The following is a 15,000-nucleotide window of genomic DNA, read 5'->3' as shown; positions in this document are numbered from 1 at the left end:
TCCAGAATTTCTTCATTAAAACCAATTTAAGGAATCTGAGAGACTAGAAATATTGGAGACTGTCAATTAAGGTGGCAACCCTGTTTACTAATATTTTTATAATGTAATATTTTTTCATCCTTGCAGCTTCATTTACAATCTTTTAAAAATTTCTTTACTCAAAAATACTGAAATCCTTCTGTATTTTGCACAACGACTCTAGTAACAGTGTAGATTGCCTCTCAGGCCTTCCTGTTTTGGCATATATTAATGTTGTCTTATGTATGACTTCCGTTACCTAGTTGTCTTGTCTCTCTTGGTTCTTCTTCCCTTTATTCCTCTTCAGTGCTTTAAGGTCTGTGGCTCTACCAGAGCATTCCTATGGCTTATTTCAACAAAGCTTTCAAGATAATCTGCTTTGAGTATTCTCGTACAGCTTTTGCATATGTTTATGTAATATGTGCAGCTTTCCTTTGTGATTCTCAGAGCTCTTCCATTTATTGAAAAGACCTTATTCTTAGGAATCATATGGTAGGTGGAAAGAAAGTAGTAGGCTAGGGTTTACTGTACCCTCATGTAGTTAAATTTATTTTAGGCTATAATCACTGAATACTATTGGACGTTATACATGGATATTCCCGTATCATCAACTTTGGGGAAATTGAGTTGGTTCAACTCAAAGTACCAGAGTTACTAACTGAGTTATATACTGTTAAAATTTTAATTATCACCTAGATCTAAATATTTATTAAGCTGGCATACATTATATTCTCCTCCCCATAGGAAAACCTATTGAGAAAACCAGGCTCCTGTTACAAGGCTCTTCAGTGGTATTGAACAGAAATGGAAAGGGGTGAATTTTTTTCAAGTATAATAGTACTTCATGTTTGCCATGAGGGAGGGCGGGAGACAATTTCAAATGGCACAGAAAGAAATGAAGAAGCAAGTTAAACTCATCTATTACCCCTACTACCCAGAGGTACAAACTGTGTTTACTAGATATCCTTTCAGACTTCATGGTTATCCTAAGTTGTTAAAGTTTTACTATATGAATCTTTTTGTAACATTTAGTTTTTATTTATCAATATGGACATGTTTCTTTGGTAGTAGAAATCTACATCACTATCCTTACGGGCTACATAGTGTTCTTTTGCATGGATATATTTTCCAGTTTTACTTAATTAGATTCACATGGCTTTTAAAAGATTTTTTTTCACAACTTGATTATTTATAGTTTTCAACTATGGGAAAATAGCTTCAGGTATATGGAATAGAGCTCTTTGCCTCCTTTTTGGATTTAACTGTAGGTTAAGTATTCACATTAAAATTTGTGTCTCATTAATTAACCTATTTTGTTAGTTTTACCTTGACTTTCTTAGCCTTTGTGAATCATCTCACATATGGTGATTATCTGCTAACACTCTGCCTATTCATTACGCATGCAAATGTGTGACATTTTGAAGAACATTAACGGGCTGAACCTCCAATTTAGCATCATACGTGGGGCATATGAGTTTTATCAATAGGAGCCTGTGGTGAGACCCATGCTCTATCACTTACTAATTAAGTGATCCGAGTCCAGTCATATAAGAGCTGGTTCTTACTTTCTTTTCTGGAAGCCGGCCTCTTAGGGTTTCAATAATTGAAAGAGATAATGTTATATAGTCTATAAACAGTATTTGGCGCAATGTAAGTAGCTGGTAAATATTGACTCAGGAAGTAAATGGAGGTGTGGAGAATGTTGATCAGCAACCTGGAAAAGATTTCTGAAACATCTGTCAGGCTTAAAAGGTGTGTTACTTCTCAGTCTTTTTTTTTTTTTTTTTCTTTTAAGCTTCTATCATACTGTGGCCATAATGGTATAGTTTATAATTGCTTGAAAAATTGTAGGAATATGAATTTTTGTTTTCCTAAGGTTTTAATAATATATGACACTTTAAAAAAGAAAGTGTTTTTCAGTAAGGTTCATTTCAAAAGACTGATATGATTTAAGTCCTTCTCCCCTCAAAAAATCTAGAACTAAAAAGGAAAGAGATATTTTAAAATTTATATTTGGCACAGATAATACAGCAATAAAATCTCATTAATACAGATCCACTGGTTGGGAATTTGAATGCAGGACTGATTGTGTATCTTTGTACTGACTGTGTTTTAGTTTCTGAAGGGGAAAGAAAAATCACTTATCTAATGCCCTGATTAGTGATGATAAAACTGAGATCCAGGGAAGTTGGGAGCCTCATGCAGAGTTGTACGATTGCAGGGCCAGTACTAGGTTGTGGGTCTCTTGTATCTCAGCCACTGGTAATGTCTTCTACCGTATCTATATACAAATCATAGACATTACAAATAATTCTTATCTAGTTACTGAAAGTGTCCAAACTGTAACTCTGACGTTAGGTAATTAGGTTAGTCGTTTATGTTGTACATCTCAAGTCTGAAGTAATTCCTTTTATAATCAGGTCTTAGTGAACGGTTTTTAATGATGGTAAGGAATAGTGAAGATATCTGCATTTATTTTGACTTATTACCAATAGTGATTTCGAAGGTTAGTAAATGTTTTGGAGCACTTTGAGAACCATACATTTTTATAAAGCAGCATTTGTTCATGTAAAAATGTGAGGTGTACTTTACTTGCTAATTCTTCTAGGTTATCAACTTCTTGTTCTGTATTAGTGAAAGATAAGTTTGAAAATCCTTTTCCACGTGGCTTCTAAAGTGACATGTTTATAACAGCAATACGATTTATTGCAAGTTAATCTTGAGATTGAAATTTTTTCTTTTTCTTTATATTTAATGCCTCGATAAGAATGGGGATAGTGACTCTGATGGTGTTCGTAACAACAACAAATAACAGCCCTGACATTTATTAAGAATTTATTATATGCTGTGCACTGTATTAAATGCATTATATTTGTTACTAATGAAAAATTTTGTTAATTCATTTTCTCACTTAATCCCAACAAGATCTCAGTAGGATCATTCCTATTTGCATACACATTCTATAGATGCAGAAACTGAGGTACAGAGAAATTTAGTGACTTGCTTGAGGTCACATAGCTGGTAAATTATGGAGCCAGCTGTGGAGTGTAGGTGATCCAACACCAGAATCTAAGTGCTTTGTTTGGGGCACAGGGGACCTCACAGGAAAGAATTATGTTACCGAGAGCAATCTTTATCATTGCTTCCCCCACCCTCTCAGGTACCCTGTTTAAAAAAACAAACAAAACTACATTAATGATGAGAACCATTGCTGGTAGAGACTCCTAATGAGGCCTGTATCTTTACATTTTCTAGATATACCCATTTTGTAGGACCCAGCTCAACTTCTGTCTTTTTCACAGTCTTTAAAGGTTTCCTCCAGTTTTTTTCTTTTTCTGAATTCTCATGATGGTGCAACAGTTATTTTATGATTTTTTTTGTCATTGTTTTTATGTGTCTTACTGTCTTCCTAGAATTGTAGAGTTTTAGAGTTGGACAGGGCTTTAAAGAAAAGTCCACATCCCCATTTTCGGGTTTTTCATTCTACTAGGTTGAGTTTCTTTGAATGGTATCAGCTCAATAAATGTTTGCTGAATGTCACAAGACTCTTAGCATTGCTTGCTGTCTCTTTCAGTGATGTTATTCATGATGTCATTTTAATAGCATAGATACACTGCTTCAAGTGCTGGTTATTTCTCAGTTGTGCTACTGTAGTTGTACAATAGTAGAAACTAGTTGAACAGAACAAAACTAAGGCAGATGTTTTAGGCAAGGTTGGAACGTACTTGAGATGGGGGAAAATGTGAATAAAGAATTGAAATCCAAGGTTGACCACAAAGTTGTAAATTATATAATGTTAAATTAATAGCATTTAAATCATATCATGGGGGAATAGAATAAGTGTTTCCTACACATAATAAATGTTGAGCCCCTGCTCTGTGTCAGACACTGTGACTGGCGTTTAAAATACCTTAATCAGTATTCATGATAAATACTAACAGGAATTGAGGGCTTCAAAATGATATCTAACATATTATATTTCACATACATAGTTTTCCCCATGGAAGTACCCCTAACAGTAAGGGAAACTTACATACTTTAGAGAACCTCAAGACCAAAGCAGCTCCTGGAAATGTGGTTTTTCTTTGTTACAGTCTTTATCTTAAAAATTAACAGGTATTTAAGATTGTACTCAAGAATATGCCCATATTTATGTTACTGTAAGATCCCCCCCATCACCCAGTTGTTGACAATCCAGAGAGAGACAAATTATGTTTAGCCTGTGAATTCAAGAACCCTTTGGCACACTGCAGAATTCTTTGTGTGTTGTACATAGCCCAACCTTAAGACCGCAGGCCTATGGTTATTTGATCCCCTCAGTGGCTCTGTCACCATAGGCCAAGAGCAAACTTGCTAAGTTTGGCTTTGTCTGACTCCTTGCTATTAATAAACATTATATAACAGTGTAACACATTTAGTTTATCTCTTTTTCTTTGACACCTACATTTTTATGGCATTGTATTTATCTGCTCTCAAAGAGAAGTAGCTTTTCAGGTAATCTAAAGGCTGTTTCCCTTTGTCTTTGGCTTTGTAGGAAATTTTGTTTTAATGATAGCCAGGTTAGGTTACAATTTCATTATGTTTCTCGAGGAGTGATCTCTTAAAAGCAGAGCTGTGGAACTCCTATGTGTAGTTTTTCATAGTTTTATTTCTTAACATTTTTTTGAATTAGTTATTTTTCTACAAATAAATATATTTTTACATCGTTGAAGTATCATTTTAGTCAGTGTGTATTAAGATTTTTTCCTATTATTTGTATTTATATCATGCAATGAACAAAGTTGAAAGCCCTCAAGATGATTTTTAAGAAAACTTGTTTTGGATTGTAAGTCTGCTCTACTGGGTCTGAGAGATTGAACAATATGTATAGCCAGACTGATTTGGACATGAAACAGATTTGCACGAGGAAAATTTATGGTAAATAGATGCGGATATGATACTAATTTACAACTTAGAATGGGTTTCAAATGCAGCTTACAAAGTTAATCTTTTTGTAACACTTTAGATTTTGCTTTTACTTTAGAAATCTTTTTGTTTTTGTAGGTGGAGCAAATATAAATGTGCCAAATCCAAATGGATAAAATCATGTTCTAATTTCAGATTTCTTCTTTTTTAATTTTTAGTTGTTGACCTCCTCTACTGGAGAGACATTAAGAAGACTGGAGTAGTGTTTGGTGCCAGCTTATTCCTGCTGCTTTCATTGACAGTATTCAGCATTGTGAGTGTAACGGCCTACATTGTCTTGGCCCTGCTCTCTGTGACTATCAGCTTTAGGATATATAAGGGTGTGATCCAAGCTATCCAGAAGTCAGATGAAGGCCACCCATTCAGGTGAGATGTCTGGAAAACAAGGCACGTGTTGGCAACGCTATAAACAGGATTAGTATTAAGACTTCATTCTGTAGAGTTACAGGCATGCATCTTTTACTGCTTAAAGATTTTTGCTAAAAAGCTATAGCAAAAGCATCTGCTTTTGAGATTTTTGAGATTTAAGGTCATTTCATGGGCTCATGATGGAAAATACTGGGTTTACTGGGTTTGTGTGTCGTTAGCCTAACTCTACTACATGTTAGTAATGTTTATTAGAACTAGGTATTGGTTATCTCATTTTACTTTAATGGGACCTATGTCTTTTTAACATGGTTAAGATTGGTGAATGTTCTGTTTTCTTTATTGCTTACTTTTTATGCTGATATTTGAAATACCTTTCTTACCACTAGTATGTGCATGTTTTTCTGTAATGCTATCTTGTCGTGCCTCTGTGTACTCTCGCCCTTCCTTCTCTGTCTAGTTTCTTCTTCTTGTTTCCTAAGGCATACTTTTGTATTGTCTCGTTATCCTTTGACGAGCGTCTATATGGCCACTCCTCAGTCTCCAGACGATCATCTTCTGCCCTTACTTTTACGAGTACACGCACATCATATATCTAATTGGTAATGGGACATACCGCAGTTAGGGTCTTCTGCCCTGACTTCAGACTCAGCATGTATTTTCCCCAGTTTTAAAAAATGGAGATATAATTCATGTTTTATAAAATTCATGTTTTTATAAAATTCATGGTTTTTAGTATGTTCTCAGAATTGTACGATCATCATCGTCTAACTCCACGTAGTCTCATCACAGCAAAAAGACATTTCCTACCCAATGCTTGTTATTTCCCACCCAGCCCCTGACAACCACTAACTTATCATGTCTGTAAATGAACGTTTTTTTCTCAGACTTACCAATTTCTATCAGTAACGCCACTACTATCCTCATTTCAGGCTCCCAATTTTGATGTTATCTTTGTTTCCATCTCACGTAAGGAAGATAACTAAGTTGGGTTGTTTTCTCCTGCTTCCTCAGTGTAAACCACAAGTCCATAAACTATAGCCAGGGGCAAAATCCAGTCTGCTGCCTGCTTTTGTAAATAAAGTTTTATTAGAACACAGGCATACTCAGTCATTTAGCTGTTTTCATCATGCTGTAATAGCAGAGTTAAGTAGTTGTGACAGAGACTCTATGGACTTCAAAGCCTAAAATGCTTTCTCTTCGCCCTTTACAGAAAAAGTTTGTCTACTCTGGCTGGACTTCACTTGTTACCAAATTGGGTTCTGGTTACCTTGGTTTACTTCAGCTTTTATAGGTGTTGTCATATTTTCCTCAGACATTACTTTTAGTATATTTTTAGGCATATGGGCTTTCTGTTCACTATAGAATCAAGTCCAAATATCTTTATCTTGTCTCTCATTCATCCCTTCTAGGGTTTTGTGCCCATTCACGCTGCCTTTTTAGCTTCTCAGATGACCTAATCTATTATACATTTTATTTAGTTCTATGTTTGATTTCAAGATGTAACTTTTTGAAGAAGGTTTCCCTAACACTGGCTCCAAATGATCTGAGGATTCATTTCCGGTTGCACTAAGTATGGCTTTGAAATGTTCTCTAATTATTTTGTATATAGACATTTTTTTTTCTTAAATAGATTTTGAATATTTTAAAACTGCTTTGGTAAGGCGAGTATCTGTGTGGGCATGAATGAGTATGTAACTACCGAGAACATTAGCTAGTTGATATTAATGGGTAAGTGTAAACTGACTTTCACACTTTACAGGAAGAGAGCTACTAAATTATTTTGCTTATTGTGAAGATTGGTTATTTGTTTTGCTCTAGCTCTCTCTTCATATTGATGAAGTAATGATGCTACATAAGTTTGGGAGGGAGACCAACATTTATGAATGGCTCTGTATGTCCTTGGCCTTTTACGTACAGACTTATTTTCGTAACAACTCAATGAGACAGATGGTATTATTCCATTCCACAGAGAGGGAAACATACTTGCAGTTCAGTAACTTGAAATTGTGGCTTCAGAATGGCAGACCTATATCATGCCAAAATCATAGAGGAATATGATTTTTAATTAGATATATTGAAATATATAAAAATATTGTCAAGCTGAAACTTCTAAATTATCCAAACAATAAATTTTAGACATTTTTTTTATTTTAAAGAAAACATTGAGAAAAAAAATCTAGTGATTCTCTTAATCCTTATTTCTTGAGAAACACTTTATCTTTCATTCAGAGGCCTTTTTAAGAGTTATTATAAACTCAGTCAGCATGGCAGTTTTACCCTGTTGGATAGTTTTTCCAAGTTCTCCCAGTCACACTACTAATGGTGGTACCGTACAGTCTACCTAACACCTCTGGTCACTGGAAAAAAGTGCTGGCAGTGCTGGCATCGCATTGATATCACATACGTGCCAGTTGAATGAATGCAAATATCCCCAGGAGTTTATTGATGGAGAGTGCCACTTGTGCCTGCTGGCCAGGCGTCTTGTCTTCAGCAAGAACAAAAGCAGTGGTATAAAGCAGCAGAATACCAACTTAAAGTTATGTCAGCTCTGTTTCTCAAAGCTGCACAAATAAATTATTGCTGATTTAAGAGTAGATGTGACTCTTTGATCTTTTTTTAACTTGGTAATAACTTGATATGTGCTGGTTAATCAATAATAATTGTCTTAGTGCTGCGCCTTCACAGTAAAGATACATTCCTGGTCTTTAACAGTTTGTACTTTCGTAGGAAAGATATGCAGGTATACACATGTCCGTGTTCCAGGACTGGATATGGTCAATGCTATAATAATACTACAACAGAAAGCATTGTTAGAATTGCATAATAGGGTCTCAGGGAAGAAAGAGCCAGGAGGTTCATATGTGGGTGGGAGTTGAGATGGGCTGAGAGGATATGCTATTACTACAGAGGTGAGAGGAGAGCATTGTGGATTGGGAAAACAGTATGATGAACAAAGGCAGTAAGATTAAAAAATGTTTGATGAATGGCTCATATTTGGCTTGGGTAGTGAGAAGTCAGGTTGGAAAGATTGTGGAGGGCTCTGGTGGAAAAGTTGGAACCATAGAATCACAGAATGTTTGAGCCTGAAGAGATTTAAGAAGGCCTGTTTCTCTAATTTTATGGAGTGGGAACCATGACCCTGAGAAGTCAAATGACTGCGGGGTTGCACAGCTAGGTAGTAGCAGGTCTTCTAACTCCTACCTGGGTTCAGTCTAGGTAGCACTATCTCGGATAGCTTAAATAAAACTAATGTGGCATTGGCTGAAGGAATGGATTAGGATGCAGACAGACTGGCGATTGGTTTGGAGACAGAGTGTTCCAGTTTTTAAACAATGAATACTCAAACTCAAGAGATAGCATAGTAAGTAAAAATGAAGAGACATATTTGGGACATATTACAGAAGTAAACTATGGGACAGGGAGTTATGAGAGGGCTGTTCTTTCCAGTATGAGTAACTAGTGTCCACCAATATCGGGGAGTGATGGAGAGACACTAGGTTATAAGGAGCTACTTCCAAAGATAAAAAAGTATGCTTAGTATTTCTGGGTTGGTTCTACTCTACCAAGATAAAATGGCTTCTTTGAAACAGTAACTGATGAAACAGTTCCTTGCATTCCTGCAGATGACTTTTCTTCTTCATTACAGTTGTTTCCTTAAATAGAACGATTCCAGCTGTCTTAGTATAGATTAGTGCATCTACATGGACGGTAACTTTTATGTTTTACTAACATTAGCCCTGTACTTTTGGCAGCCATTTCACAGTCTGGGCCTTGACACATTGGGCAGTTTCCCCTAAAAGTTAGGCTGAGAGATTGTAGTATTGGGGAACAAATAGGATCTTTGTTAGGAAAATCTGATGCGACAGCATAATGTCAACTTGAAGAAAAAAAACCAAATGCATAATAAACTACCATTTAGTGAGTGCTTCTTTGTGCCTGCTTGTATTAAGCACTCTACTCATTGTGAATCCTCATCATGGTCACTTGGCAAAGTTACACAGACAAGTAAGTAGCAGAGCTTGAGATTCAAGACCAGATCAATCTGACTTCAAAGCAAATGATTTTTTCTGTGCTCATCAGCCGACCCTGTGCATGTCAATGAAATATGCATTGATTGGTGAATTTTTACATTGTGCTTAATTTGGAAACAGTAGGTTTTTATAGTAAAATATTTTACTAATGTCTTCTTTTACAGATACATAATTGCTGATTGACAGACACCCAGGACAGTCACTCTGATCAGTGACAGGATGTGTTTTGTTTTCCAGGGCATATTTGGAATCGGAAGTCGCTATATCTGAGGAGTTGGTTCAGAAATACAGTAATTCTGCTCTTGGTCATGTGAACTGCACAATAAAAGAACTCAGACGCCTCTTTTTAGTTGATGATTTAGTTGATTCTCTGAAGGTAAGCTTATTTGCTTTTCATTTTTGATATACCCATAATTTAATATCAAAAGAATGGAGTATAAAACTCTCCTTTTCTATATTAAAGGAAGTGACAGAGATGTAGTGAAATGTTACTGTAAATTTATGTGTCAAAAATCAGAATTCCATCAAATATTTAAAATGGAGGAAAGTACTATTCCTTTTTAAAGGAAAATAAGTTATAAAGTCATTCTTTTGCAGATCACAAAGAGTAGAAGTCAGAAGATTATACACTTATCATCATGATCACTGAGTCATGTATAGAATTGTTGAAACTACTGTATACCTGAAACTAATGTAACACTGTATGTTAACTATACTGGAATTAAAAACTAAATTTTAAAAAATGCAACAAAAAGGAAAAAGTGAGAGAATTAAAGGGAATTTTCAGTGTAGGAATGAAGATTACCTAACAGTTGATACTAGGTGTGATTTAATCTGTTTGCCTTTCTTTTAGGGTCTGGTACTAATTTCTTAGCTTATGTTTGATTCATATACACACATAAGCTATTTTATATCTTAGACTCTTTCTTAGAATTTTTATTCTGGAAAAGCCTTAATACTTGGAAACACCTCAACTCATCTTCAGTTGGTAATTGTTGGCAGTCTTTCTTCAGTCTTTGGATCTTGCTATAGCAGCTGTTAGGGTCTTACCTTGCAAATAAATTTCCCCGAAGTTCACTGACTCAAAGCAAGCACTAAACCAACTTCTAACATGAGCTCTGAGCACCGGGACTTTAGCTCTTTACATAGAACTTACCATTTGTGTTTCGTGTGTCATTGCCTGTGACTCTGCTTCAGACAGACTCATTTCCAGTCTGAGCCTGGGTAGAAACGTACTATGGTAGTACTTAGAATTTTTTGTTCACGAGAGCTCTGTACTAGTTTGCATAGGGATATCCTAGCATATGATGATGGGGCCTTTAAACTCAGTGAAGCAATTTCTGAACTGGTCAGGATACATTTAAATGCTCAATGCTTTTAACAAACATTTTAGCCTTAATAAGCTGGTAGATGGGTATTACTGTCAGCTGTGTCCTTCTCTCAGCTTACAACCCAGAATCTCAGTTACTTATAAATAACATTAATGGAAAATAATTTAGGGGACGCCTGGGTGGCTCAGTCAGTTAAGCGTCTGCCTCCAGCTTAGGTCATGATCCCAGAGTCCTGGGATCAAGCCCCACGTTGGGCTTCCTGCCCAGTGGGGAGCCTGCTTCTTCCTCTCCCTTTCCTCTGCCCTCTCATGCTCGCTCACTCTCTCTCACATAAGCAAATAAAATCTTAAAAAAAAAAAAGAAAATTTAGTTTCCTTTTATTAATATCTTTTTCTTGTAAAGAGTGCTTGCATTTAGTGACATTCTGTAGTAGTTCTTTGAAAATATGTCAGTCTGTAAATAAAAGATCATAGCTATGTTATTTGGGATGTTTGATTAGTTTCAAAGGGAACAAATAAAAATACTGTGGAGTACATGAAATAGAACCTTGTACATACGGGTGCTAGAAGAACCGGTCCCTGTTCACTGAAGTGGTATTTGCTGTATTATAGCTTGACAGCTGGGGTAGAACATGTGTGAAAAATCATCGAGAAGACACTAGTACAGTTTTAGATGAATCGTTCGTGGGTGGGAATTGGTTGAGAAGACACACTATAAATAGTGATAGAGCTTCAAACAGCAAAGGGCCATCTCTGAATTTAGCAGTCAAAAATTGCTGGGTTGGGGGCGACTTCAAACAAAAGCATCATGAAGCTTGATAGAGGAGAGTCATTATTTTCATAGACTTAATAAAAATTGCAACTGATATAGGCCCAAAGTCATCCTTCATGTTTGCACAGTGAAGCCATGCAGGCGGCTCAGTGTGTCTGTAATACTCTTCTTGAGAGCAGAGGCGTCTTGAAGAAATTTGTTTAAAAACAAAACAAATTGATCTGGGAATGATTTGTTATGTTCCCGTTTTTACAGGTTTTAGTTGAAAGTCTCCACATGTCTTTAGTAAAAAAAAAAAAAAAACCACACAAAAAACCCTTTTTTGTTCTTTCAGATTTTATCATCCTGTATACACAGTCCTGTGTGTACACAGTTACATGTGGCAATACTTGGCAAGGACTAGATCATGAAAATGTTAGAGAACTAGGCCTGATTAAATACTCTATAAATAGCTTTTAAATCTGTTTTGCACAGATACTTGAAAAAAGGATGAGGAAGTTTTATGAATAAATTACTCCTCTAAGATGAAGAATTTCATTTCGCTGTTAAATCTCAATTTTTAATTTCTTTTGAAAATTACCTTAGATGCTCAGGGTTTTTTTTTTAAAGCAGGTATGTTATTCATGATGAAACTAGCATAAATTAGAAAAACTGAACTTGGTAAGTTTTTGCCTTGAGTAGCTTTGATATCTGTGACTTTTGAGTAACAGATGTAGCACTTAATGAGGCAGATTTACTTCCTGAAACACTTTATTTTTATGAAATTTTCTTATTTTTTAAAAACAAACATCCTTTCTTCTTAATATTGGGGGAAGAAAGACTTGCATTAGAATTGTATTTGACTACTCTGTCTCCTTATGGATTAGCAGTACTTTTGAAAAGAAAACTTATTTGAATGCTTTTCCTGAGTAGTGTTTTTCCCAGAGCTCAGGGAAAGCTGCTTGGTGACTTCCGCACGTGGTGGTTCTTTCGGGGCTCCAGATAAGCAACAGGTGCTTCGGCATATTAACACATAGAATGAACTTTGCATTTAGGTCTCAAAATCTGTGGAAGCCGAATAAGGCCGGCTGTGTCTTTTTCTCCCTATGCAGTGGTGATGGTGTGAAGCGCTTGGTAATTCAGTCGCGCATCCTGATAAGATACACAGAGCGTCTTCCTTGAGAAACCTGGTAGTTCTGTTGCTTGGGAGACTTTAGTTAAACCTTTTCTTTTTTCTTTCTTTTTGTTTTCTGTCCTGGGCTACTGAGGGTACCTCCAAAGTCAATACACTGTCTTTTTTACCTTTTGACCCCCTTTAATTAAAATTAAATCTTAAGGTCATTGTGCCTGAGTAGTACTGATTCCATCTGTGTCTCCAGTGGATAAGGGTACTGCAGAAACACAGGGCACTTGCTTAAAATGTCTCATTGAAAAAAGCTAACAAAAATCTTAACACTCTTGACTCTTCAGAAAAATGACTTAGTATTCCCTTTCTATAGATAGTTCCTTAAGCATTTACCACTCTATTCCCCCCGGTTTTTGTATATACAGTGTTTTTTTTTTTTTTTTTTTAAGAAAATGATTTCCTTCTGACTTCTTTTACTTTTTGCCTTTTAGCCACAGCAGCCAGCAGAGCGATAGATTCTCTCTCCCTAAAGCAAGCAAAAAAAAGATTTTTTTCAGTTTGTTCTTTACTTTCTCAATGTAAAGAAGAAATCGGTTTGCCCTTTTAGACTGATTTATTTCCTTATATTTAGAGTCTCAATCTGTTGAAAGTTTGCTAATAAATAGCCCTGGTGTCTCCAGTTTCCAGATGAATTTGTCAAATAACACTGAATTTTAAAAACTTACAATAACGAGCTTCTAACTGGAATTACTTTGATTTTGTATGATTCGTCATTAGGAAAATGGATAACACCCTAAATCAAGAAAATGCAGTGGAGTCTTGTAAGTTTGTAAATGTAGAAAACACATGGTATCAAGTTCTGTGGTGTATTTAAAATAATAGCTTTTAAACAAAAATTTGAAAAAGGTTTCTGTATAACTCACGGTCTTCATAAATTTGGTGGCCTCACATTTATATAAGCTGCATTTCTAGATTCTGGGTCACGGTTACCACTACTTCTATTTGAAACCTTCTTCCTCAGAAAGTGAAAATTTTAGAGCCACTATTCTTAGCATGTGAAACTCTTTCTTCTTGCTCAGTACTTTTTTTTTTTATAGTAATTTTAAAAAATCACATAAAGTGATTTAAAAAAATAAATAACCGAACTCCAAGGTTCCTGAGGCATCAGGCCTGCGGAAAAAGCCATGATGTAGCGTGATGTTTATTGCTCTGTCTGGCCTAAGTCTCCTTTTGGTGATTGACTTGGACAAATAAGACATGTTTTACAGATTTCTCCTTTTAAATTCTTGAGTAAGAGCTCCATTTGTTTTGCTCCTTTGCAATTAACGACAAGCTCCTAAGCCCTAGGAAAGATTCAGGTGTCCACAGATGGAGCAACGATGCATTTCCCGAAAGATTAATTTTAGTCAGATATGGGCAGAAGCACTGACAAAATAGTTCTAATTCCATTCGGTAGAACTTATTTCAAATATTAGTATAAAATTTCACTGCAGCCCAGTGTTTTGTCTAATCCTCAGGATTTGTTTTAAAGGTTCTATTTCTTAAAGTGGGTTTGTTCCACTGAGTGCCAGACATCAGGTGGGGGGAGGAGAATGAAGGAATGGAGAGGAAAGGAAAGGTGAAGAAAGGAAAGGAGGAGTGTCCTCTAGGAAAATTAAGTTGCAAAAGCCATGTTATAGAGCCTTTTCTTGGAGAGTCTGGTGTACTTTGTTAGTCTCTGAGAAGTCAGAAAGAGGCAGGATAACTTTATTTAACCCACTGATATCTGTTAACCTTGTTTTAAATAATACCCATGAGTAGCAGAAAACTAGTATACTGTAGTTGAGCATATTTAGACCCCTAGTTAAGGTTTCTGTTTCTGTGATTGATCTTCTGTGTAAGGGATCTTTGATAGGGTTCATTTTAAAACAGTGGTTCTCTGTCTTGGCTGCACACTGGATCCATCTAATAACTGTAAAGGGGGAAAGAGAAGGAAGGAGGGGGGTCCCTTCTCCTAAAATTGTGATTTAACTTTTCTGGGGATACTGCCAGGAGAGTCACTGTTTTTAAAAGTTGTGTCATTAAGCTATAAACCCCAGGCTATAGTTTTCCCCCCGACTCCCACCTCCCACTCACCACCAACCCCACTGTAAAAAAAAGGCATATGACAGTCCCTGCTGGGCTCAGCTTGGAGCTTCTTGAATAAGGCTCCAAGTTTGATTAGAGGGATGCTGCCTTTTGAAACCTCAAATCTCAAGAAAAAAAATCTGAGAACTTTATTTATCAGATACCGAGACCAGGTGTTTTAGGCAGAGGTTCTTACTTTTCTGTAATACAGCTTTGGGTGGTGAAGACTGTAGTTCTGTGACTTTCAGTGAAAATATGTGTTAAAATTGTAAGAAAATTTCTAGCAATAGTTGCCTGCACATCA

At 36.0% G+C, this 15,000-nt stretch overlaps 1 protein-coding gene across 4 annotated transcripts in view; it reads left to right on the top strand.

Moving 5' to 3' along the window:
- The window catches only part of RTN4 (reticulon 4), a 68,858-nt gene that overhangs the window by 48,117 nt on the left and 5,741 nt on the right, over positions 1–15,000 (top strand). For all 4 annotated transcript variants that reach the window (XM_045787984.2, XM_045787985.2, XM_045787986.2 and 1 more), the window contains 2 exons: positions 5,142–5,349; positions 9,621–9,759. In XM_045787984.2, the coding sequence (XP_045643940.2) occupies positions 5,142–5,349; positions 9,621–9,759 (347 nt within the window). The remainder of the gene's footprint in view (positions 1–5,141; positions 5,350–9,620; positions 9,760–15,000) is intronic.

This window comes from Ursus americanus, chromosome 7 (genome assembly GCF_024610735.1).
Source record: "Ursus americanus isolate L20-20 chromosome 7, mUrsAme1.1.p, whole genome shotgun sequence".
NCBI classification, from domain to species: Eukaryota; Metazoa; Chordata; class Mammalia; order Carnivora; family Ursidae; genus Ursus; species Ursus americanus.
This window is presented reverse-complemented; position numbering and strand designations above follow the sequence as displayed.